Source organism: Pseudopodoces humilis, chromosome 2, assembly GCF_049639895.1.
Source record: "Pseudopodoces humilis isolate 2021_Gansu_Grassland_sample_001 chromosome 2, ASM4963989v1, whole genome shotgun sequence".
Taxonomy (NCBI): Eukaryota; Metazoa; Chordata; class Aves; order Passeriformes; family Paridae; genus Pseudopodoces; species Pseudopodoces humilis.
Window position 1 is genome coordinate 75574185 of NC_142201.1, and position 23898 is coordinate 75598082.

The window sequence follows — 23898 nt, forward strand, 5'->3', positions numbered from 1 at the left end:
TCCTGCCTTTTTCCTTTCCCACTCCTCTGTTTCTCCCATCATGTGGAGTCAATCCTCATATTTTTACTGTAAAACTATTTTGATACATAATACAAAAGAGAGCTACTACTTTGAGTAAATTAAGAAACATCTTATTTTCTGCAAACAAATTCAGAATTCATACTTCAAAACTTCTATAAACCTGCTGTTCTGAAATTTACATCTGAATTTTAAGAAGAAGATAGGTTTCTCAAAAGCTTTTCCATCCTTCAAGGAGAGACAAATTTCAAGAAATAGGAGAACTGATTGAAGTTGATATCCCATCAGGGCATTATTAATGATAAATTAATAACTTTTAATTATAAAATAATATATTCCCTAAATAAAAGTTACTTTCTGCCAGTGATTTATATAATCTTAGTTAAGTCCTAATGACTAACAAGTTGAATGTTTTGAGAAAACAAAAAAAGTTTCAAGACAAACAGTCTTTACTTACACATTTGCAAAATCTATTAATGATAGAAAAACTAATTACTGGCCATAATGAAGTAACATCAGGTAATTTGAAGAATTGTAGTGATTTTCTTCCTCACCCCTTTCTCCCTAGAAATTTTTATATACAAAAACAAATAACTAGCTTGCATTGTAGCACCACCCCATTTTCCTTAGTCATATCATGGGAAAGTCAGGTCAGTCAGAGAAATAAGAAATAGGAGGAAGATTTTAATGACATGAATTAAAACTTATCAACCAGCTGTAACAACAAACCACTTACCGATTAGCTCCAGTGACTAACGCTTACAACAGTAATCATACTAGATTGTAAAACACATGATAAACTTTCTATCCTGAAAAAAGTTCAAATATATTTAGTATGAAAAATATGCACAATTTAATGTTCTCACTATGTTCACAAGAGAGATATTTTCAAAAGATACCAGAAGGAAAAGAAGACACTTCAACCAACAAAATATTAAATAACAATACAGAATAATTACTAATGCCTTCTATATTTAATTACAGATAAGCAGATACCAGGACAAAAAGGTAAAAAAGAAAAAGAAAAGATAGTGTTTTGTTTAGCAGGTGAAAAGAAGCTATAAGAATTATCTTCCAAAATCTTTCCCAAACACATTCTTAAAAGAGAGAAGGCAGAAGGCTGGAGTTGTGGCAAATAACTTAAGTCAAGAAATCAACTTCTGTGGGACTGAAATCATAGGTCAGTTCCACTGCCACAGTTTTACTGAAGAATACTCAAGTGCCAGGTCTTCAATATGAAGCAAGAGCAACCTGTGTGTCTCAACAGCACCTTTGATCACAAACAGAAATTCAGTTCAGTTGATCATTGAATAAAAGGTGCAGTTAGTAACACACTGTTTTATCTTCTGAGACAATGATGTAATGTGCTGGACTAGAAATATGAACCAGATTAGTTTAAAATCCAAGAGACAAAGGTGTCAAAGTCATCAGCTTCAGGAAATACTCAAGTTAAGGGCAAACTTGATCCTATGAAAAGTGTCAAGAGAATTACGTTTTAGGTGTTTTTTTCCCCATGTAATTGTAAAGTGGGAAAGGAGTCTGCCTGATTGCAGTATTTAAGCCTTTGGTCACAAGCTACAGGAGTTCAGTGGTGGATATCCTGTCCACTAGACCACCTACCTCAAAAGGTAACTTGACAGACTTTGACAATGAGGCCTGAGAGCTGATAGGACATACTGCACACTTGGACTTGATATTGTGCTTGCCTCTGGTGTCTCAGACATCAGACCAAAGAAATTAGCCAAGGAGCCAAGGGCAAAGCTCCTGCAGGATTACCCATTTCAGACTGGGATCATCCCTCCCTCCCTCCATATTTGTCATACAAACAGTAAGTATTCATCTTGCCTTCTCAACTATTTGTCTCAGAACCAGGGTGATCAAGAGGTAATGAATAACCCAAAGTCTGGCTAGCCACTTGAGCTCATACTGACACTACCATAACTTTTACTAACTAGACCTGGAAAAGAGTCAGAAGTCTCAGCTTCCCAGTGAGAGTCAAAGAAAAAGGTGTGACAACAGGACTTTGCTATCTGAAATACCTACATACAGCACATCAAATACATGTTAATACCAAGAGAGGACCATTGATACACCTAATGTGGCTCCCACTGCACTGAATCCAAATCACCTTTATTTTCTGCTATGATCTATAACAAAAATATGTGAATTACATATCACATCCTCTCTTTATATGTAAAAAGGAAAACAAAAAATTTAAATGATCATATCTAAACAGATAAGCTCACCCTGCCTGCCAAGAAAAAGAAAAAAAGAAGTTCAAATAAACTAATTGTGGTTTTAAGGCATATTGTATCTCATGTGAAACTTCATAAAGATTTCCATGGCACCATCCATAAGGAAACACGGAATTTGAAGGCTCTCATGGTCTTCTGCCGGCCCTCTCCCAGACTGCACCTCTACACTGCCACAGATCTGCTCAGCCACTGCCTCCACGGTTTTTTATACCTGTTACATTAAAGAGAAAACTGGAAACTTGGAGTTTGCCTGTCACCAGGACAACTTCTGGCCCAAGTGCAGTGTTTTCAGAGACAGCACATCTGATAAACTTCTTCCTCCTTTTCCAGATTTTAACAAGACCTTCTTCCTTCAAAGGTAGAAGTTGACAAAATAGAAAGACTAACAGAAGTCAACTGCGAATAGACATCTCTTGGCAATTTGGACTGCATTACTGTCTTTACCCAGTGATACTCCCAGGAATATGTTTATAGCAGGACAGTGTTTCTGGCATTGCTCTGATTACTCAGATATGTTTCTGGGAAAAGTATAAAAAATACTGGCCCCAACAGGTGATTGAGTATCCTTTGCTTGGAAGGTCCTCCACTGTGCCAGTAAAACCCACATATTTGGATGTATTGAAGCCTCTGAAATCTGTTTACTTAATAAAAATTAACAACAAAAAAGATACACTCAGAAGCAGGTGATTCATGTTCTGGATGAGAAGAAACACTTCAGTTTATGCCAAAATAGCTCTTGTCTCACACACTCAGTCAGTGACTCACAGCACAGAGGCGCATCCTAAGTGGAGTCACAAACTCAGCTTATTCCAGCTTTAGCCTGTTCTTCTGCAGCCCTCAAAACACTCTTAAACACAGCCACAGCCCAAATGAATTATCTGAATCCTGGTCCCAGCAATCTGTACCCATAAAACTGAGAAATCTACTTTTCCACAAACTACAAGATTTTCAAAGAAAGTTTCCGTGCAAAACTGTCTCCTCAAAGTTTAGGAGACAGATGATTGCTTTTGCCTAGATTCCACATTGGATCAAACCCCAAGGAGAAGAGATGTGGTTGGATAAGAAAGCTTGTGCTGCAGTGTTACCAGAACAGACTGCACCAGCCATGACACAAAGCTTAAGGCATGTGGCCATAAGGAAGATGCTAATTCCTGACCTCTTATTCCCTTCAGACTCCAGCTTTCTTCCATCCTTGCACATCTTTCCTACAAGTAAACCTCACCCTTTCTCTTTTCCCTGGAAAAAAAGTATAACCATTTCTTTCAAAATATCAGCTAGAACACATGAAAAACTCCCACCCAAAATCCATGTGAGATAATTAGGAGGGTGCAATAAAAAAAAAGCACAGAAAAAGAGAAATGACATAATATTAATCCTTGGATTGTTTTACACTGATGTATAAGTCATCAACACCTTTTGTCTAGACTAAGTCCTGCAGACTCTAAACACTGTAAATATCTCTGTATAGTTGTTTAACCATTCTCAGGTGTGTCAAGCCTTAAATCAGTTCAAAAATATTTACAGTTTGAAATGCTTCAAATTTCTAGGAACCCCATTAGGAAAGCCCTTAACCACACACCCGGCTTACAGCACTTAATGGAGCCTTACTAACTGCCAGCACTCTCTTGAGAGACTTAAGTCATATAATACTGGATGGTTTTATTCTCTCTGCTCAGATTTCCTGCATAGTTTTATTTCAAAACTGATTAGACAACCTCCCCAAAAAATCATCTTTTCTGAAATTAATTTTGCTTGAGACACATCTACATATAGGCAAGCCAGGTATGCCAAGTTTAACTCAAAAGATGTTCTTGTATTCCTCTTGTTTTATAAATATTTATGGCTCCGAAAAGTCCAGACATCAATTGCTGAGAAGTCCATTAAAAAGTTAACTCAAGTGAGTCAGATAGTTTTTCTCCTGTTCAGAAAGATTTTGATTGCATGCTATAACTAATCATATACCTGCTACAAATCATTAACATGATTCTCACAAATTTTACCCACTAGCTGTATTTCTAGATATAAAGCAGAAATAGTTGCTATATTTTGAAATTGATTTTCCTTTTCCAGAGGAAATATCAATAAATCTGGTATTTTTATAATGGTTTACATCAACTTTGTGTGCAGTATTTAATGTCAAAATTGTTACGTGTATCTTGAGAATTATTACATAAATTATTCCTCTTTATTTTTCCAAATAAGAACCTCTGCCACCCTCCTCATTCACTTCCCATTTTTAGTTGCAATAATTTTTGGTGTTATATTTATCTATTAGCTACATCTTGTATCTGTCCATAAAGAAATTTTTTAACTCTTTGTTTGTTGTAAAACAATATTTTACACTTTAACATGTTAATCCTTAAAAAACCCTGCCAAAACATAATCTTTGTTGAAACCACAAAATAAACATGTTTTACAAGAAATTATTTTAAAAGGATCAAGAAAGGAAATTAAACCAGAAATTGTTGCAAAGAAACTATTTGGAAAAAAAGATGTCAATACATTGAAAAGAGGAGAATACCTTAATTAGAAAGCAAGTGAACATTGTGAAACACGGTCATGATGATTTCTTTCTTCTCCTCATCCAGAATTAGTACATATTTTTTTCAGCAACTCAAACTGAGGTGTGGAAACAGTAGAAACTGGCACAGAAATACAACAGTAAGACTTGCATATAGATCACATCAGACACATTTGTCAGCTGAAGAACCTGAAGGCAACAGTGAACTCTGTGGAGATCAATAAAGCCACATCCCTTTTCTATCTCTGACAACAACTGCAAAAACGTTAATTTTTGCAACAACAGACTGGAGATGGTTCATTGCTAGAATGTTAGACTTCAAATATAGTTTTTTCAAAGCCACCTTTTTCATTACCTCCCAAACAAAAATTAAAATTGTATTTCTACAAAGTTACTGGGATTTTGTTTGGAGTAGTAAGTTTGGGGACCATGTCTTACTAAGTAGCAGGACAAACAAAAGTAGAACTGCAGTCTAGAAAATAAACTAAATTTAGTTTTGGAAAGACTGACTTGAACTAAGATCCTATGGGCTTCTTGGAAAACGTAAAATCTCAGTCTCATGACTTCTCCTTTGAGGAGAAAAAAAGTAAATTCTCCTTCCATTTTATGTTGCCTGAGGTTTTGTCAAGTATTCTCATGGAAGTAGTTGGTGAGTTCCTGGGTTTTTGGTTGGTTTTAATGATATTGAAATTATCATTGGCATCTGAGATGAGACGGTGTGTTCTGATACATGTCTGGGCGGGAAGAATTTCTTTTTGGTAGAAATTTTGATTTGTTGTGTGAATGCTAAGGATTCAAGATAAGGTTGAAAGAAGTCACAAGCTTTTTTCCCAGGAGAAAAAGTGAAAAGGTAATACAAAAATCCTTCCCTCCTCTTCTTCCTCCAAAACAGAATTTAATATATTGTTAGGTTATCAGATTTCCCCAAATCCATAAGGAAGTCAGAAAGGTTAATGGACATGGTTTATGTATCGTTAGCAAATAATGTGAAGTGAAGCAAATTTATACCATAGTTCATAAAGAAATCCTTGTTGATCGACATAAAATAGGATTAATATAGCCATAAATCATGTCTTACGTTCCTCATAACTGCTAGTGAAAACACTTCCAAATTGAAGCAGAATGCATCATGTAGAAAATTAAATGTCCAAATGACTATAAATCTTAAAACCAATTCTTTACTAAAAAAGAACAACCATATGCAAACCATGATGATCCAGAAAACAATATAGTGTAAGACACAAATAATTATAATAAAAAGAACATATTGCAACTATGAAGTATAACTAGGCAATAAACTGGGAATACAAGACTGTTTAGCAGCATTAAAGCTATGAAGACAGATATTAGAAACTGGCAGTTTAAAAAATAACCTGAATTAAAATCAGGTAAGGAATACATAAAACTGAAATATATTTGAGACAACCCAAAACTAATTTAAGTTTAACTGGAGTTCACATCTGTGTAAAATACTGAATAACCTTGCAAGAGATAATTTACTTTCAGGTTCATAAACTTCTGAAGAAAATTTTCTGTTCCCTCTGTAATGCATTTAGAGATCCAAGTATCAGGTACTTTCAAAAGTGTATCCTGGAAGAGGAGAATCCCACAGCCATTTCCTAATAATTCTCTATGTAATTCCATCAGATGTTTTCAAATTAAAAAGCAGATACTATTAGATGAGAAAATGTATTTGTAGGATGTAATTTCTCTCAAAAAAAAGCCCTCTTGAAATGGAAACAAAAATATTAGAAGTTCCCAGCATTGCTGGGAAAAGACATGCAAATCTGCCAGTACCGTCAGGACACAAAGCAGGACATATTAGACTCCCTGTTATTCAGCTGCAGAGCTGTCTTGAGTTTATTTGGCATTTGCTGATTCCAGGAGTAGCTGCTCTGTGTCTGGGAATCTGCTAAATCCCTGCCCAAACAGCAGGACTGGTAAGTCTACACACGTAATCTAGTTTTATTACTTTACTGTCTATTAAAAATGAAGTATTTTTGCTGGAATAGCTTACTTAGGATATTATCAAATTACTGCTTAAATCATATGGAGAAGCCCCCTAGAACAGCAGAAACTGACTTACTTTTCTCTGCATCAGGTTTAGGATAGCCTTCTGAAGTTTAAAATATTTTATCGTAACAGGAAGACTTTTGTTCCTCTACAAAAACTTGTGACTTTAAAGGATTTCACAAATAAAGTTAGCCACACTCTTTAGGGACTCATGAAGAGGCCATTTCATCTGCACAGTTAGCAACATCCTTTCTTGGTGTACTTAGAGCAAAGATAGAGAAAAAAGCTGTGAAGAACAGAATGTCATTCAAATAAAGCAATTCCAGCAGACCAGCTTAAAACTTCACATACTCACTGCTTTATTTTAAAAACTACAGATAAAAATATCTCTTTCTTAACTAGTAATTTCTTTTTTTAAACACTGTTTGGGGATCTCCCATCTATGCCAACCAATCAGCCAACATCTCTGATCTCAGCATGCCAGCAGCACATTCAGCACCACTTGTGGTCCCAGGGCACCTCTGACGCCATCACAACAGGACTGCAATGCTGACCTGAGGAAGAACTTGAGGCGTGTTATGTGAAATTTTTTAGATTAGTACACACAACTGGAAACTGTGCTGTTTACAGATATTTTGGGAAAAAAAGAAAAAAAAGGAAACAGTCTGAGGTCAATGTCAGAAGTGATTTTGTTTTGTTTTGAAAGCATCTATTTTTAGAGTCCCTTTTACAACATTGATAAAAGAACACAAATTATCACTTTGGGGTGAAAAGTTATGCCCCCCCAGTGGCATTGTTAAGCTCACCCAGTGCTCTCAGATTACTTCTTGGGGGTGTGTATTAAATCTCATCAAGACAAGAATCTCAGACCACCCCTTCTTGGCAATCTCCACATGAACAAATGGTTCTGTGGTAGCTACTATAACCTGTCAGGTCCCAAAATAACAAAACTGCTTTATTTGGTGGAAAGATAAATCTCTTGATGCTCCCGTATCTACCAAGACACAATAAAGTTTCAAGCAATGATGTCGACTTCTGTTACAGTACAGAAGGGATACTTCCCAGGTACTATAACCCACATCACTTTGGGATAGAGCTATTTCAGAATTTGCTTTACCAAAAGAAAAGTTGTTAGATTTGTATACTCCCAGGCCCCTGCAGAATCTGATGCATAGTTAGAACAAGATACTGGATGATGGAAAACCTATGGCAATACGGCTGATCAAATGATTTTCTATTTAGAGTGGAAAAAGGCAACTCCACGATACATATGGAATAAAGACCCATAGACCCCACATCATCTGAGAAACATACAAACAATGCTCAAACTGTAACTGTAACCATAACTATTTCTGTGCTGTTAACTACGCCATGAAACAAAGGGAAGCAATGCAGAAGGAGATCTTAGTTTTCTCTCAAACTGCTGAAAACCCTAACACGTAACAGTATAAGATTAACAGATGAATTCATACCCACGTATAAAACCTCATGACTTAAGCATTAAGAGTTCAGTACAGCTGTGGAACTATACAAAAGCACCCAAAAGCACAATTCTTAAATAGTCCCTGCAGGATAAGAGAACACAGCTGCCTTTGTCAAAACATAATGAATTTGGTTGGATAAAGTATGCTAAAACTCAGGATGGAGTCTAATTTTGAACAAGGGGTGGAAGGGCAGGAGACTAGGTGCCTTTGAGCTGATGAATGAAGATTGCTTGTTATGGGAGCAAAATACCAAACTCCCTACTTCTTCAAGTCCTGTCCTGCTCTGCACCTGGGCAATTGGCCACTTCCTGTATTTCTCTTACGTCCTTCTTGAGACATTCAAAGTCTCATCAACAGCCTTGAGACCCATTTTTCAGGTGTGGAACATGATCCTATCCACAGCCTTGCTGTGGCCAAGAGCAAGGCTAGAAAGAACATAACAGGTGAGTAGAGCTATTGCACTCTGCCAAATCCTCCAAATCCTTGCCCTCAAACATTCACTAAGAAGTTCAGCTCCCCTGTGAGCTGGAAATGTATTTGTTTGTACTTTTGATCACAGCTCAGGAGTCCAGTAGGATTCTAGCAGCTGTGCAGGGTCAAGATGCAACCTTCCTGAGCCCTTCCCATGACATACACTACAATAGGCTGCAGCAGATTAGCAATAAAAAACCCTTAATTTAATTAGAAGGTTTCTTGCTTCTTTATGTTCTATTGTCCTTTTCCAGTAAAAAGGCTGATACTACCTAAGTTTTTAATGTTTTTTATTTTACTAGCTGAAGATTTCTAAAAAATAAATGGTTCTTTTTGTCAAGAAAGGTACACTGCATGGTCATTTAAACAATTCCACCAATTAACACATTTATTCTAAGCCTTAATTCTTAAATGTTATGGCGGAATAGTAAATTATTTTCCAATTTACTACTGGGGACTAATTTATTTATCCTTAATTTATATCTGTTTTCTTTACTATGCAAATTAGAATCTTAATAAACTGCAGAAAAAAACCACAGCTTCAGAAACCAATTTAAGCCAGTGAGCCAGTTAATCACACTCACTAATAACAGACAGACTGCATTTAACAGAACTTATTAAAACTGATTATGCACATAACATTAACTGTTTTCCTCACAAAACACCTGTAGTTAACACACTGAAACACCCGTTTTTAATCACTGTGTCCACAACCTTTTAGCTGGGAGATTTGAGTTTTAATTCTCATTTTTTAAAGAATACACTAAAAGTGTATTTAGTTACACATTAAAAAAGCTTTTAGGATTGCTGTCCTTTTTTTGTTGTTTCTTTCTGTTAACTTCCTAAAAGTTTATCAGCATTGAATGAAACAGCAATTGAACTGAAGCAAACTGTAACGAGAAAATAATTTTGTTTCACTTGCATAATGGCAAGAGCTGTCCCAAGAAGACCAGATGCTTATAAAAAAACTCTGGGTCCAGGTGCTCAGCCAGTGTTATCTCCCAGTTTAAGGGTTTGGCTCTGCAGAGAAGAAAGTAAGACTTTCTTAGATGAAATGTATGCATACTAGGCTCTTCACTACTGTTTTTGAAACTTCTCGAATATTTCACATACACAAGTGTAGAAGAAGCAGTGGCTAATCATATTACCATTACAATTATTTTGTTCATTACAAATAAATGTCTTTCGCTGTTTGATATTTCTCTACATTTATTTGAATAAATAAGGGAAAATACATTTGATCTATTTTAAAAATAATTTTATACTATACATTTTCATTAAATGCAAGTTCTAATTTCCTGGTTCTTGCATTTGTTAACACTAGTTTAAGTAAAATATCAGATTAGACAACATATATGGGATTATTTCTCAAATAAAAGTGTTCAAAACCTTGGAATGAAATGCATTTGTAAGTGCAATTCACAACTTTCACAGCTCAGAAACTTTAAGCAAAACTTGAGGATTTATGTAAGTAAAATAAAAGCTGAAGAGAATTTGTACTTCTCTACCTACCAGAGATAGATGCTTATTAACCTCTAATACCTAAAGAGATTGCCACAAGTTATTTATCAGTACAGCAGATTTTTTTGATATGCGGCTGTCTCATGACCACTGAGTAGCCTCAGTTCCTCATGCTCAGTTATTTCATGTTACACTTTATTCCCAGTCCTCCAGTCCTCCTCCTCCACTTCAGCAACCTATGACAATACCACCAGATTTTTTCTACCTGGTCATTACCAAAAATAAAACAACAGACTGATCTCAATTTGCCCCATGGGATCTTTTAAGTGGTGACTTCTCTCTAACCAGACAGTCTCTCCCATAAACAAACCTCACTGTTCTTTTCCCATGAGCTAGTTCCTCTGACAGACTGGGCTTCTCATACTAAGCCCCATCTAACCTGCATTACAATGACTCATGTAGAGTGTTATAAAAGCCTGGCTGAAATAGAAATAGGTTTGATCCTCTCCATTTCCTTGCCTACAGAAGAAGTTACCCAAAAAGGTATCAGGTGTCTGGTACTTACCATTATTGAGAAACTGTTGCATTTTAACTCAAAACATTTGACCATCAATAATCCTCTTAGCCTGTCCTCTCTGTGCTTGCTTCCCCGGGCCTCCTCCCTCCATGGTTCAGACTGACACTTAAGCACACCAAATCTAGTGGATGAAAATACCAAGCCTTGAGTGGCAGACACCATTTGTAATGAAACATCTCCTGCCGTACCTGCTACAGCAAGGTCACTCATCTTTCTCAGTTAAAGGACAACAAGTGCTAAGATCAGATCAGATACCAAGGAAACTGGCTCACCAAATGGACATTCAGGTATTTCTACCCATCTTAGATACCTATCTAGAACTGTGCTTTAACAGCTTTCTGACAGACCTCAAAAAATGGAGCATTTTGTTTGTTTCATGCTTCTCAATTTCCAGACAATCCAAATTAAACACAGAGAGAACGTGCTACCTCCTGCATGCCTACATGTGAAGATAGATGTGAGCAAAGATGCAGGAAAATTAATCCCAGTAGTGAGTAAGGATTTGTTTCCCAAGTAGAAAGGAATTCATAACTTTGAATAAATGAATGAAATTAAATAACGATAAAAACTAATCCTCCTGGCCAAAATAAATCATTTTATGAAACAAACAGATGGAATTGTAAGGAGGAAACAAAACTCTCCTTTTAAGTCTTAAAACCAAAATTGCTTCTGTTGTCTTTGATCTGATTTAAGTTGTATTAAAGGTCAATGAACATTGGAACAAATATTGCTAAATACTGTACTCAATGGATAAAAAGAAAGAGGAAGGTTTGGCTTTACTGTCCATAACACATCACACAATGAGCTCACCAGAGTTACCAGCTGGGGCCTCGCAAACCACATTGACCAAATAAGGCAAAGGGATTCGTGCCTTGAATCCTTTCCCAGTTACCTCACCCGGCTTCTGCTCGCCTTGCTACAATAATTGGAGAGGTCATTTTTTTAAACTCAGATGGAGTAAATCAACAGGCTGTCCAATGCAAAGCTGGGTTTATGTAGTCTCTGGAGACAATTCAGCTTTATTTAAACTGAGTGTGTACAGAAAAGGAATAACTGAAATATGTGCAATAAAAACAGAAGAGCAAGTAGTATAAATCAAGAAGAGCAAGTGATGCAGATTTGTATATTGCTGGTTAGATTACAAACACTAATGCTTTATGGGGAAAGTATCTCAAATTTGTTGAGTACCTTCAGGTTTTTGAAGTGCGTGTGAAGAACTGGTCTTTAATGTTATTCTTGTGATGTTCTAAAAACACTTGAACCTTGCACTCTGAGTCCTTGTATTTAAAATACAGCTTTGTAACATCAACAGGATATATTTTATCCTCCATATTCTTTTTGATTTCTGCTACTATATTTTTGCCTAAACTCATTATAGTTTTGAAGAAAAAATTATTCTCATGCTCTATATTAAAAACATCTGTAGAATACTCATCATGGTAGCAAAAAATCTTGTGAACTTATTTATTAGTAAAATAAAATGGTGATTCTCATAACTTATAAAATTTTCCCCTTTTTTCCCTTGGGAGGGTAGGGTTTGCTTGTATTTATCTGCAACTAAACTTTTATCTGGTGTTTTATAAAAGAAAGAAAAAAAAGTCCAGAAATCACTTTTAAGTGCTCTCTCACATAATCTTCCCCCCAGCAAAATCTTACAGTAGTGCCTAAAATAATTTCCTGTTTTGTATATTGGTAATGCAACTATCTAATAATATTTTTCTTCCACAAAATTTGGAACCACAGTTTAACAGGGTATTAAAATTTATATGTCAAAGTCCAATTAGAAGACAGAACCCAACACCCAACAGCTGCTTGGATCTCTAGCTACTGCTAACACTGCCAATGCTAAAGGCGTACCAATCTCATGCTTCTATACCCAATCCCTTTAAATGTTTGTCCATAAGATATTATGATGCAAATTAATTGCAAAGTAACAGCTCCAGAAATGTGACATTACTAGCAGTTATACTGTGGAGTTTGCACCATCCACAGAATCACAAAATCAGAGAATATGCCAAGTTGGAAGGGACCCAAAACGATCATCAAGTCCAAATCGGGCCATGCACAGCACCATCCCCAAGAGTCACACCATGTACCCAAGAGTAATTTACAAAGAAGTTGAAGAGCACAGGGCAGAGGATGGAGCCCTGTAGAACCCCAGCAGTGACAGGTCACCAGTCTGATGCCACCCCACTCATTAAAACCCTTTGTGCTTGACCTGTGAGCCAATTCTCACCTACAGCATGATGTGGTTATTCTGCTGAATGCTAGACATTTTGTCCAGAAGGATCCTGTGACAGCATGGAAAGATTACATCAGCTGGCTTCTTTGATCAGCTGGGTAGGTTAGCTTGTCATTAAAGGAAATCAGGTTTGACAGTCAGGACTTTCCCCTTGTGAAGCCATGCCAGCTGTCACCAATTGTCTTCCAGGTGTTTTCCAGTACCTTCCAGAATAATCTTCTCCATAACTTTACCAGGAAGTCAGACTAACAGGCCTGTGGTTTCTAGGGTGCTCCTTCTTGCACTTGTTGAAAACTGGGACAACTTTCACCAGCTTCCAGTCAGCTGGGACATCTCCAGTTTCTCTTGCAGAGAACGTGTTTGCACAGAAATGTTCTGGGGTTTTGGGCAGGGAGGGATGACAGAGAAACAGAAGCAAGTTTGGATTTGATATGAATACTGTTCTACACACTGTTGTAAACTAACACTACAGAATAAAAACAGGTCACACCTGCTGTGGACCTGGTAAAGGTCCACTCAACGGATGTGTCTAGAAAAGACCACAAATAAAAAGTGACATTCTCAGTCTTCTGTGAAACCTGCTGCTAAAATCCAAACAACAAGAAAACATCTTTTGTTCCACTATCAGCACAGATCATCCCAGAAGAGTTCAAAGAGACAAATCTCAGTGCAAACCTTCATTAACTGCAGATAAATAACCAGCAAGATCAACTCATTCTGTATTTGTAAGAGCTCATAAATGCTCAAGGGCTGATCCCAGTGAACCAAAGTAGGGGTAAGCAATCTGACCATGTTCTCCACTTTACCAATAATGGGTTTCACAAAGACCAAATTTCTACTCTGTTTCATATGGGTCTCATTATTCCTAGATCATACACTGCTATTTTGCAATTACTAGAAAAACAATACTGAGTGTAATTAAGCTCTGACTTGTTTGTGTTGATACCGTTTAGTTAAAGGCCAACTGTAATTGCTTCCACTGAAAAAAATCAATTCAAAGACAAATGTATCACACTTGGTTATGACGGCATTCTGAATCTCATTTCTGAGTTTGGCAGTTGAACTTCATGTGCAGTGCTAGAAAATATGTTTGTTTGACATTTTATAAAACAATGACCTGGGAGAGCTCTCTTTAGGGTATCCATGTGCCAAGTATCCTGGACTCTCCAAAACACACAGCACTGCATAATAAAGTGCATTAGACACTGGAATAAGAGTTAGGTGAGCCAGGCTTCCTCCTGAACTCATTCTGTATAGTGTAGTATGACCACAGACAAGTCAAAACAACTCTAAGAAGAGGAGCAGATGCCCATATTTTACATGGAAGAGATATAGAAAAGAAACCAGCCATTGTGATATACCAAACAGGGAGGATGCAACCTGTCCTGTAGTGCCCTGCCTTTAATATGCTTGATGATACAAAAAAGAAAGGAATCATCTCCAATTAGATCATTATGTATGTGTTGACATCTACTGAGTGATATATTCAAAGGAAACCTGAGTGTCTGTATTACAGAGTTCTGCAGAGAGCCCTCTGAACCACCTATGGATTGTCTCTGTCATGCAGCAAGACAGTCAGCAGTATGGTGGGTTGAGCTTTCAAGTAGGGTGCTCTGAAGAAGGATATCCCTTAAACTATGAGAATACGAAATGAAACAGTACTACAAAGAACTGGATGACACTACTAAAACCTACCGAAAACTAAAAATAATTTTGTGCTGGGATTAAATTCTGATTTGTGCAGTGTGGTAAATAAACTCCCAGCCCTGCATCTCACAGCAGCATAGGGGTGGGACAAGAGAAGAATGCAGTTGTACACAAAAACATATCAAGTGAAAGGGTAAAGAACACCCACTTCAGAGAAATCTGACCTCAAGTTCACGCTAAAAATTCTTCACAAACATCTACTGAGTTCCTGTGCGGAAGCAGTCCCATGTGTTTGCTACACATTCACAATAGCAGCACAAGAAGCATGAACCTTTGGTGCCTCTTCCCAATAGCTCTGTTCTTCTTCTGAGTTTCTTTGAGTACAGCACAAGCACAACCTCACCTGCAACATCAGAGAGCTTTTCCTTGTACTCATTTAACCTTACAAATGGAACGTTTCCCAGAAATTTTTATGAGCACTAATATAAGAAGCAAAATGCTTCAGAACTAGTGTATTTATGCAGACAGAAGGAACTGTTACTAACCATAACCTCTAACTACCACAGCCTCCATGCATAGCCCAGAGACTGTGATCACAGCAGTCCCTGATAGTCACTCAAAAATTCAGGATCAGACTGAAAACAGCTCTTCTACACTAACAGTTAATTCTGATGTATTTTTCCCCAATATATCTGATTTCCTGAGCTGACTACTGAACCCTGGTATAGAGAACCTGTGCTGTCTCTCTCACACAGGTATAACACTTAACACCAAAGAACCATATAAAGTTACCAACTGGAGCACTTCCACCATGGGAAAATCCCTGGAGAAAATTAAGATGAATACTCTGGCAAATGAATGTGAACCACTACACTGCATCAGCCACGTAAAGAGAAGTGGGAAAGCAGAGGCAGAGGTCATGCTGTCTTTAACTTGATCTTCTGTCTTTAAACAATGTCCACTTGAGGGACTCATAACAGCTGTTTGAATCCTCCCTGTGGTTCTGGGTTAACCCAAAACACAGCATAATGTAAATGCAGACATCAGAAGATGAACACAATGCCAGATGGTAGGAATGTGCAACAGTAGCAAGAGCTGTGTTCTATGCATATTATCAGTCTTTAAGTTCCATTTCTAAATTGTCTCCTCCTCTGAAGTAAAGAATTTAGTATAATTCACTAACACATTAATGAGGATGGCAGCAAGTCTGTTTGAATACAAAATGCCTGTTTTCAGTCCAGCCTTCAAAACACACTGATAAACTCAAATAAACATGAAATTAAAAACAACCCCAGCCACTTACTTTTGCTGCTCCTATTTGCTCTTTTCGAAACTTCTCCAGCGGTGCTATTAGCACATCATTAGCATTCTGGATCTGCAAAGTTAAACATAAAAGATATCTTCTTAATACAGAGTATTTGCAGAAAGTGGAGTCACTGTAACTCTGCCAATGTGTAAGACTGAAAAACAAATGTCCAAAACATTCTTGTAAGAGCACAAGGTAAGTAGTTATGTTTTCTTTACACAAAGGCTACAACACAAATGTACACTAGTTTACTACGGAACGTTTTTATGAATAACTAAAGCAATTACAATGGAGGATGCAGTAATTTTCTCTCCAATATGTAGAAGATTTTCTGGTACTTTACTTCCATTTCTTGCATCTTGCCTAAAACCAGAATAGAAAATGAAAACTTTCAGGAACAAGTGTTGGCCGAACAAAGAAGACAAACACATGAATACTGACAGCGACTAAAAACGTCTGTGTTTACGGAATCCGAAACTTTGACAGCTGAATCTTTTTGGCTATCCCTTTGGAGATCTAGGTACACTGAACAGAAGAAAGTGAGGCAGAGAACTCTAAAAAGATAAGTGGGAACTTAAAAAAAAATACTCTAGATTGGGTTCCTTCACTTTTCTAGTTTTAAAACTGATTTGAGATGTCCTGCAGCTATTTTTATCTCTTTAACCTAAACCAGAGTTGGTAATGAAGCACAGTTTTTCCCTCATGGCCTCTGTTTATTTAGTGTAAATCCAGTCCTGGGAACTCCTTCCTGAAACCCATTCCCAGCAGTAATCACCCAAAGCAGTCTGTAGTCATTTGGGACTGGAAACACACACGCAGCAGAATACAAATGGCAGCCAAGCCATCATGCCACTCACCAAGGAAAAGTAGCATAATTTCCCCATGTGCCTCTTAGGAACAGGAAGAATAACCAATTAAATTGACTTTGCTGATGAAAATCAGAGAAACTAAAAATTGTCAGCGTATCAGAAATAAAGTACAATAAAACATGCTACAATATTCTATTATACTGACTACAGGCAAAACTCTGGATTTTCTGCAGAAATAGCTTTTTTTCTCCTCACCAGTACAGTCTTTACCAATACTCATCATTTGGGCTTTGGAAGGTTTAGTGGTCTGGGCAAAGCTAACATGTATCTAAGCCAAATATGAATGAATACAGTTCTTGAAGTTCTTCCATAAGAGTAATTGATAAGTTACATTGTCAGTTGAGCATAAAAACTTCCCAAAAGGCAGTAATAAAAACCATATAGAATAAACCCATTGAAATACAAACACACTTTCTTCCCAAAACTAACATTACAATTTGAAAGACCACAGAATCACCACATCTCTTAGCAGGGTAGAGTTTTAGGAGAAGCTGAGACTCTCTTTGACGCCCTTATGAAGTAAAGTCCAAGAAAGCAAGGGCAACACTGGAATGCTCAGTGATACCATGATCAAACTGTGCTACATTTAAAAACAAAAGTCAGGCACAGAGGATGAGGAGGAATGTTTTCATTGCATCCAACATCCTCCATCAGTTCCACTGGACCAGACTACAACACTACATTACTCTCCAAGTGGATGCTTCCCAATAATATATAGATTTTTAGCTGATGTCCAGCAATCTAACTGGGACTCAACACCTTTTACAAGGCAAAGTGCATGCACTTAGCAAAAGATAATTACAATCTCAAGGATCGCTAAAGCAGATTACAACAGCAGTGCAAAACTTAAATGATTTGCCTACTATCAAGCAAAATTGCAGCACATATGCCTGGAAGCAGCAGCTTACAGAGCATGTACATAGCTTTTATCAACAAACAGAGAAATGATTGCTGGAGTCACTGGTATGGACATGTGGGTGAATTTTTTTTTTTCTCACCCCAAACTGAGTTTTTCTCTGCCCTTTAGTTTCATTGCTAAGTAAGTCACAGTTCAATTAAGGAAGACATATGTATGTTATTAAGTAGTTACTTCTGATACCAGATCACTACTAGTCCTGTTGCTAGCCATTGCCAGTTAAACTAATCCCACGTGGAGCTGTATGGCCTCTCCCCTGACTCTGTGCTACCATGGTCATACAGCCTCCATGCCACACCAGGAGGCCTCACTGCCTATATTGTCCTCTTGGCAGCATTCAAGTGACTGAGACACAACTCCTACCCATCTCACTGAAAGCTTCTGCAAAGCAAATGAAAAGGAGAATGAATCCTGCTTTAAACACCATAGAAGAATAGACACACAGGAAGCATGTGAAACTGAGAGGATTCATCTGAGAAGGGGCTTTTCTGGGCTGAAGCTCTACGTTATCACTCCCGCAGTTATTCATGAAGTGGGAATGGACAGCAGGCATTGCCAGGCTTTTATCTAGATGGGGTCAGTGCCTCCAAATAGATCTGCTAAGCCACATCAACAGAACACTTTGCAAGCTCACCTCTGGGCTGAAAGGTTCTACTGGCAAGAGCCCTGTTGTGACAATTCATGTCCCAGCAAAATTGGGAGCTAGGCAAGAAATAGGCTTTGGTTTTTGGGAGGGAGAATGTGGCAGCAAAGGACCTAAGAAAATCCCAGCAGATGCATTTCAACAGCCACTATTACAGAATGCAGAATGCTCCACTGTGTAAAGACTTTCATCAATTTCCACCAGGTCGTGCCTAGCTTTTGGAAATGGAAAATTATAGAGAAAGAAGAAATTTTGCCTTACATATTCAGTTACTAATTTCCTTTCTTTGTCAATTATTATCACTGCAACTACCTTACAATTTCATTCTTAAGAGTTAAAAATCAGTATATGCCTACACCCCCTTTCTGAGACCCCTTTAAAGTAGCAATTTAGCACTCCCACAGCCCTTTCTATAGAAATCTGATTGCTTTACATAATCTGAGATTTTCACTGTGTGGTCCTAATAGAGTAACTTTTTTCCTGCCAAGATGATAATCCCTCTCCTACTCAGTTACTGTGCTAGGTTGAAATCAGGGACACTGGGAACAGGCAAACAATGTTAAAAAGACTGCAACAGTTTTTGTGAACAGCAATTTCAGAAATCCATGTTGTGTTTAAAATATGGATTTTACCCTTCCAAGCTTATTCAGATTAGTCACACCTTTAGAGAAGTTACACTTTCTTGATCTAATAGTTAATGAATGTTCTAGTGCCCAGCTTGGTTAATATGTGGCAGTAAATCAAATTATGTGATTGCTTCTCTTATTTGGCAAAAGCAATGGTCTTTCTCCAGAAAAAGAAAAAAAAAAAGAATGACACAATTTTAATTTCCTGACAGTTCATCAGTCTCTTTTTAATTAAGATGCTAGACAAGTATTAGCAGATATAATACAAGAATATTACTTTGACATTTGAGAGAACTATAGTAGATACAGTAATACAGTAATAAAGAAACAGATTTTTCTAAACTAAAAAACTTACTAAGATTTTTCTAAGATTACTAAGATTTTTAACTTTGGTATATATAATTCCACTTAGTTATAGTTAACTCGTTGATAAAAGTACCACTGAAATAAGCATCATTAAAACCACCCTGAGTTTGTAAATACATTTGAAAAAGAAGCACTTAAAAATTCAAAATACTTTTTCCAAGGCAATTTGGGCAACTTATGAGGTTGGTAATTATTTGCATAACTGCAACATTTCAATGCCCTCTGACAGCCTGTGAGAAAATATGGTGAAGACACTTAAGTTGTTTTTTCTGATTCATGATCATCCACTTTTCCAACCTACCCTCCTTCTCTCCAGAAGTTAGCTGTGAAATCGAACTTATGCACCAATATTGAGATTAAACTGTGGTTTTTGCACATCACAGAGAAAGTCCACATATATACTTGAAGACTTTTTGGGCTAGAAATTTTTCAACTTTTTTTTTACTAAAACTTTAAATCATTAGAACAAAGAACATTAAGTGAATCATAATTATTATACAGTATTAGAAAGGGAAGAATAAATTTCTTGCAAACATATATGAACATTTCCATTTCTAGATTTTCTTAAATTCAAGTCAACATTAATTTTTTGAATGCAGTTTTCTGATTTTTCTGAATTTGGGAGAGTGAATGACATAAAGCCTGTACAGCAGCATTCTTCTTCTTTTACTTAAACTGAAAGAGGGTAGATAAAGATTTACATGGAAAGAGGGCAGGTTTAAATTAGATATTGGAAAGAAATCCTTTACTATGAGGGTGTAGAGACCCTGGCACAGGTTGCCAGAGAAGTTCTGGATGCCCCATCCCTGGAAGTGCTCAAGGCCAGCTTCGATGGGGCTTTAAGCAACCTGGTCTAGTGGAAGGTGTCCCTGGTCATGGTAGAGAGTTGGAGTTGGATGATCTTTAAGGTCCTGTCCAACCAAGGCTATCAATAATTCTACTTTGGTAGAACTAGTGGATACAAACAGAAATTTACCTAAAAGCATTGATGTAGCTGCTATTTAATTTTTAAATACTAACAATACAGAGACAGAAATCTTAAGCCCTGAATTGTTTTATAGGCTTTTATCTTCGCCTTAGTGTCTGCAGAGCTGAACTTCAGTAACAAGAACAGTGAATACTTTTTGAGCTTTGTATTTTCATTTGTAGGGATAAGAACAAGGTAGGTCACAGAAAGAACTGAGTTAACAGATTTCCCAATTGCCAGAAGACAGCAACAACTTGAGGCACATTTGCAGTAACAGAATTAGCAATTATATTAAACTTATCTGAACAACAGCAAAACACTTTAACTATGAAAAACTTTTGGGTTTATGGAGTGTATCTTGGAAAAACATTTTTTGTTCCAAAATCTGCTATGACTACTTTTTTTTTATTACTTTTCCAGAATGATCACACTTAGCACATGGTAAATAGAACTCATTTCCCTGAAATACTGGATGACTTGAAAATTCTGGATGCTGACAAATACTAATTTTTTTCAAGTCATTATAAGACTTGTAGAAAACACAAATTAAATTCATTCAAAGTGGTCAACAAGTCTCATAGCAAATATATGCATAGTAATGCATTTCCAATTTAGAATAATATTTCTCTACTAGACAAAAAGACATCATTTAATTTAAAATCTTTCCTACAATCCCTAACAATTCCTAACATCTGATCAAAGTACCTCTTCTTTCAGTCTGAGGCCTGTATCAAGAGCTCCTAATCAATGAAACTTCAAATACGACAGCTGAGATCAAATACAGACAAGCAGGCTTTTGTATAACTTATGTATCAAATTGCATGCTACAAAGAATATAAACATGCCATGATAAAACACTAGTCATGTATTTAAGTGCACAGTTTCTGTTTTAGAAGTTAAAAAGTGTAAATATTACACCAAGTTAATATAGAGAATTTCAATGCCTGTAACTACTTGACCTTAGCAAGATAAATATTTTTACAGCTTTGTACAGAAAACTCTATACAGAGAAATCACATACTTAAAAACAAATAATATACTTGAAGTTTATCTTAATACATCTCACCATTTTTTTTAAAAAAAAGAAAGATTACATCAAACAATATCCAAGCTTGTGTTAATTTCCTAAAAACATCACTACCACTGCCACCTAGTTAAAGTAAAGCTGATATTAAAGGAGATTGAGAAGATGACGAAGTTTTAACTACAGATGATTAATAACATAGACTGGATACTTCCATGTACAATGTGCAATGCAGCGTTCAGCTTCTTACCAAAACCTAAAGCTGTATCAAATAATATTAATACATTGCCACAAGGGGATGCTTATAAATCACATGCTAGTGAAGGCTGGGATCAAAGAATGGTCTGGGTTGGAAGGGAGCTTAAAGATCATCAGGTTCCACCCCCTGTCATGGCCAGCAATGCTTTCTACTAGATCAGGTTTTTTCACAAGTGTTTTCAATTTTCTATATTGCAAAGTTTATGTTTAAAAAACATTACTGTAGTGTTGAACCTGAAGTGATTGTTTGTTATTATAATAAAAAATGACACAATAGAATATGCACAAAGGCTGCCTTTAGCACAGAAAGGCCAGTCTCCTCATGGAGTCCTCACAAAACATTAGAGAAAGAACAGAGCTCATCTGAAGAACAACTGAAGAATTTCAGATATTAGGTGTCCTCAGGAGCTTTTTCCTTTTTACTGATTACAAACCAAGCAGATAAAAAAGCAGCCAACCTTAAAAAAGTCAAGTCAACATGAAGAATCTGACTCAGATTTACCATCTGCTTTTAAAACACAACACTGATATTCTAAAAAGTATACACTGATATGTGGTGTAAATATACATAGAAAAATATTATATGTATATATAATATTTTAAAATTAACATTGCAAACATAATTTCAGATCACTGATATTCTGAGTTGGAAGGGAGCCACAAGGATCATCAAATCCAAATCTTAAGAGAATGGCTCATCCAGGGACTGAGCCCACAACCTTGGTGGTATCAGCACCAAGCTCTGACCAACTGAGCCAATCTTCAGGGTCTTGTGCATCTTGACTTTGCAATTACTTGGCAGAGGTCTTGGTAAATGAAGGCTTCCTGATATATTTTTTCTATCAGAACATCTAATTACGTGTGAGTGGACAAACTAGATTTGAAAGCTTCATCTTCCAAGTATTTGCCATCAGATTTTTTTTTTCCTGCTTTCATTAGGATTTACTATTCCAGAAATAGTAAATTACAAAGAAATTAAGTAAGATAGGGGTTTAATCTGAAGAACACATATTTCAGAGACAAATAAGGGTCTATCTTTTTATCTCTGTGTCCTCTAATGAGGACATAGTACCTTAATGTTTCAATATTAACTCCAAGCCCCTTCCCATCAATGCTTCTTTCTATTTCCAGGCTATGGAAAACTGACAAAGTTAGACAAGTACAGATGCTAAATCAATCTCATTCAGCAGTGCTGAAACAGGTATGTAATCAAAGCTTCTCATCTGATCTAGGCTATTTTTTCTGTCAAAATCCAAATTAGTCATTGCATATCACTTCTGTTTGAGAGGGGACATCTTTCAGCCTCAGAAATAACCATTCTGCTGTCCATCCCCTGGCAGCATGCTGCCTCCACTACTCACACTTTCTGTCATTCACAGAATGACAGAATATTCTGTCTTCTGGTATTAAGACACCAGATTTACCAGTTAACTCTGGAATGTGGCAGCTAATTGGTGTCTGACAGAGATAGGGCTCACACAGGGAGCTCACTGAAGCTGAGCATGGAAACCAACAGAAGAAACGGATCATCAGAAATAAAAAGCTCCTACTGTCTGACTCTAGTCACTCAGTGCTGCTCCAGAATCATCTTATACTACCCACTGGAAATATTTTATAGAAGAACACCAGAAATTCCCAAGGGAACAAATCTTTAACAGAGCTATACAAGATGCAGCATGTTGTACAAATGACTTCAAGCATCTTACAATTATTTTTCTTAGTGGTTTGTTCATCTCTTCATGAATTGCTACCATAACAATTCTCAATGACTGCAAGACTGGACTCTATATATATATTGCTCAGTGAGTAACAAGACATGTAAGGAACGGTAAAAACAAACTTATATGAGAATACTTGCATCATGAATTTACAGCAGGAAGTTTCAAATGTGTCTCAATAGTTCTTGTTTTGCATAATAAACTAGTTTATTGATAACTGAGCTTATCACTGCAGGCAAAAGAAAGTAAAGGTTGCAACAACATTTCCATACATTAAAAGTTTTTAAAGATGCAAAAATGGTGTTTGGCATGTTTAGATAAAGTATATTATAAACACGCTCATTTAATACTTCTTTTTAATGCTACTTCCGTTTAATTATCTTGTTCACCTAATGTATTCATTGCCTGTTACTTCTCTGGAGGGAAAAGCTTAATATTCACTCCATCTGTTTTAAATTCCCCATTTGAGAATTTGCATTAAGCTTAATACATCTTTCTTGCCTTATGAAGAGAAAA

General features: G+C 36.7%; 1 protein-coding gene across 1 annotated transcript in view; it reads right to left on the reverse strand.

Annotated features, from left to right (window-relative positions):
- ARHGAP42 (Rho GTPase activating protein 42) overlaps positions 1-23898 on the reverse strand; it is a 143154-nt gene that overhangs the window by 51218 nt on the left and 68038 nt on the right. Inside the window, exon 4 of the mRNA XM_005516204.3 lies at positions 15993-16064. Coding sequence (XP_005516261.1) covers positions 15993-16064 — 72 coding nt within the window. The remainder of the gene's footprint in view (positions 1-15992; positions 16065-23898) is intronic.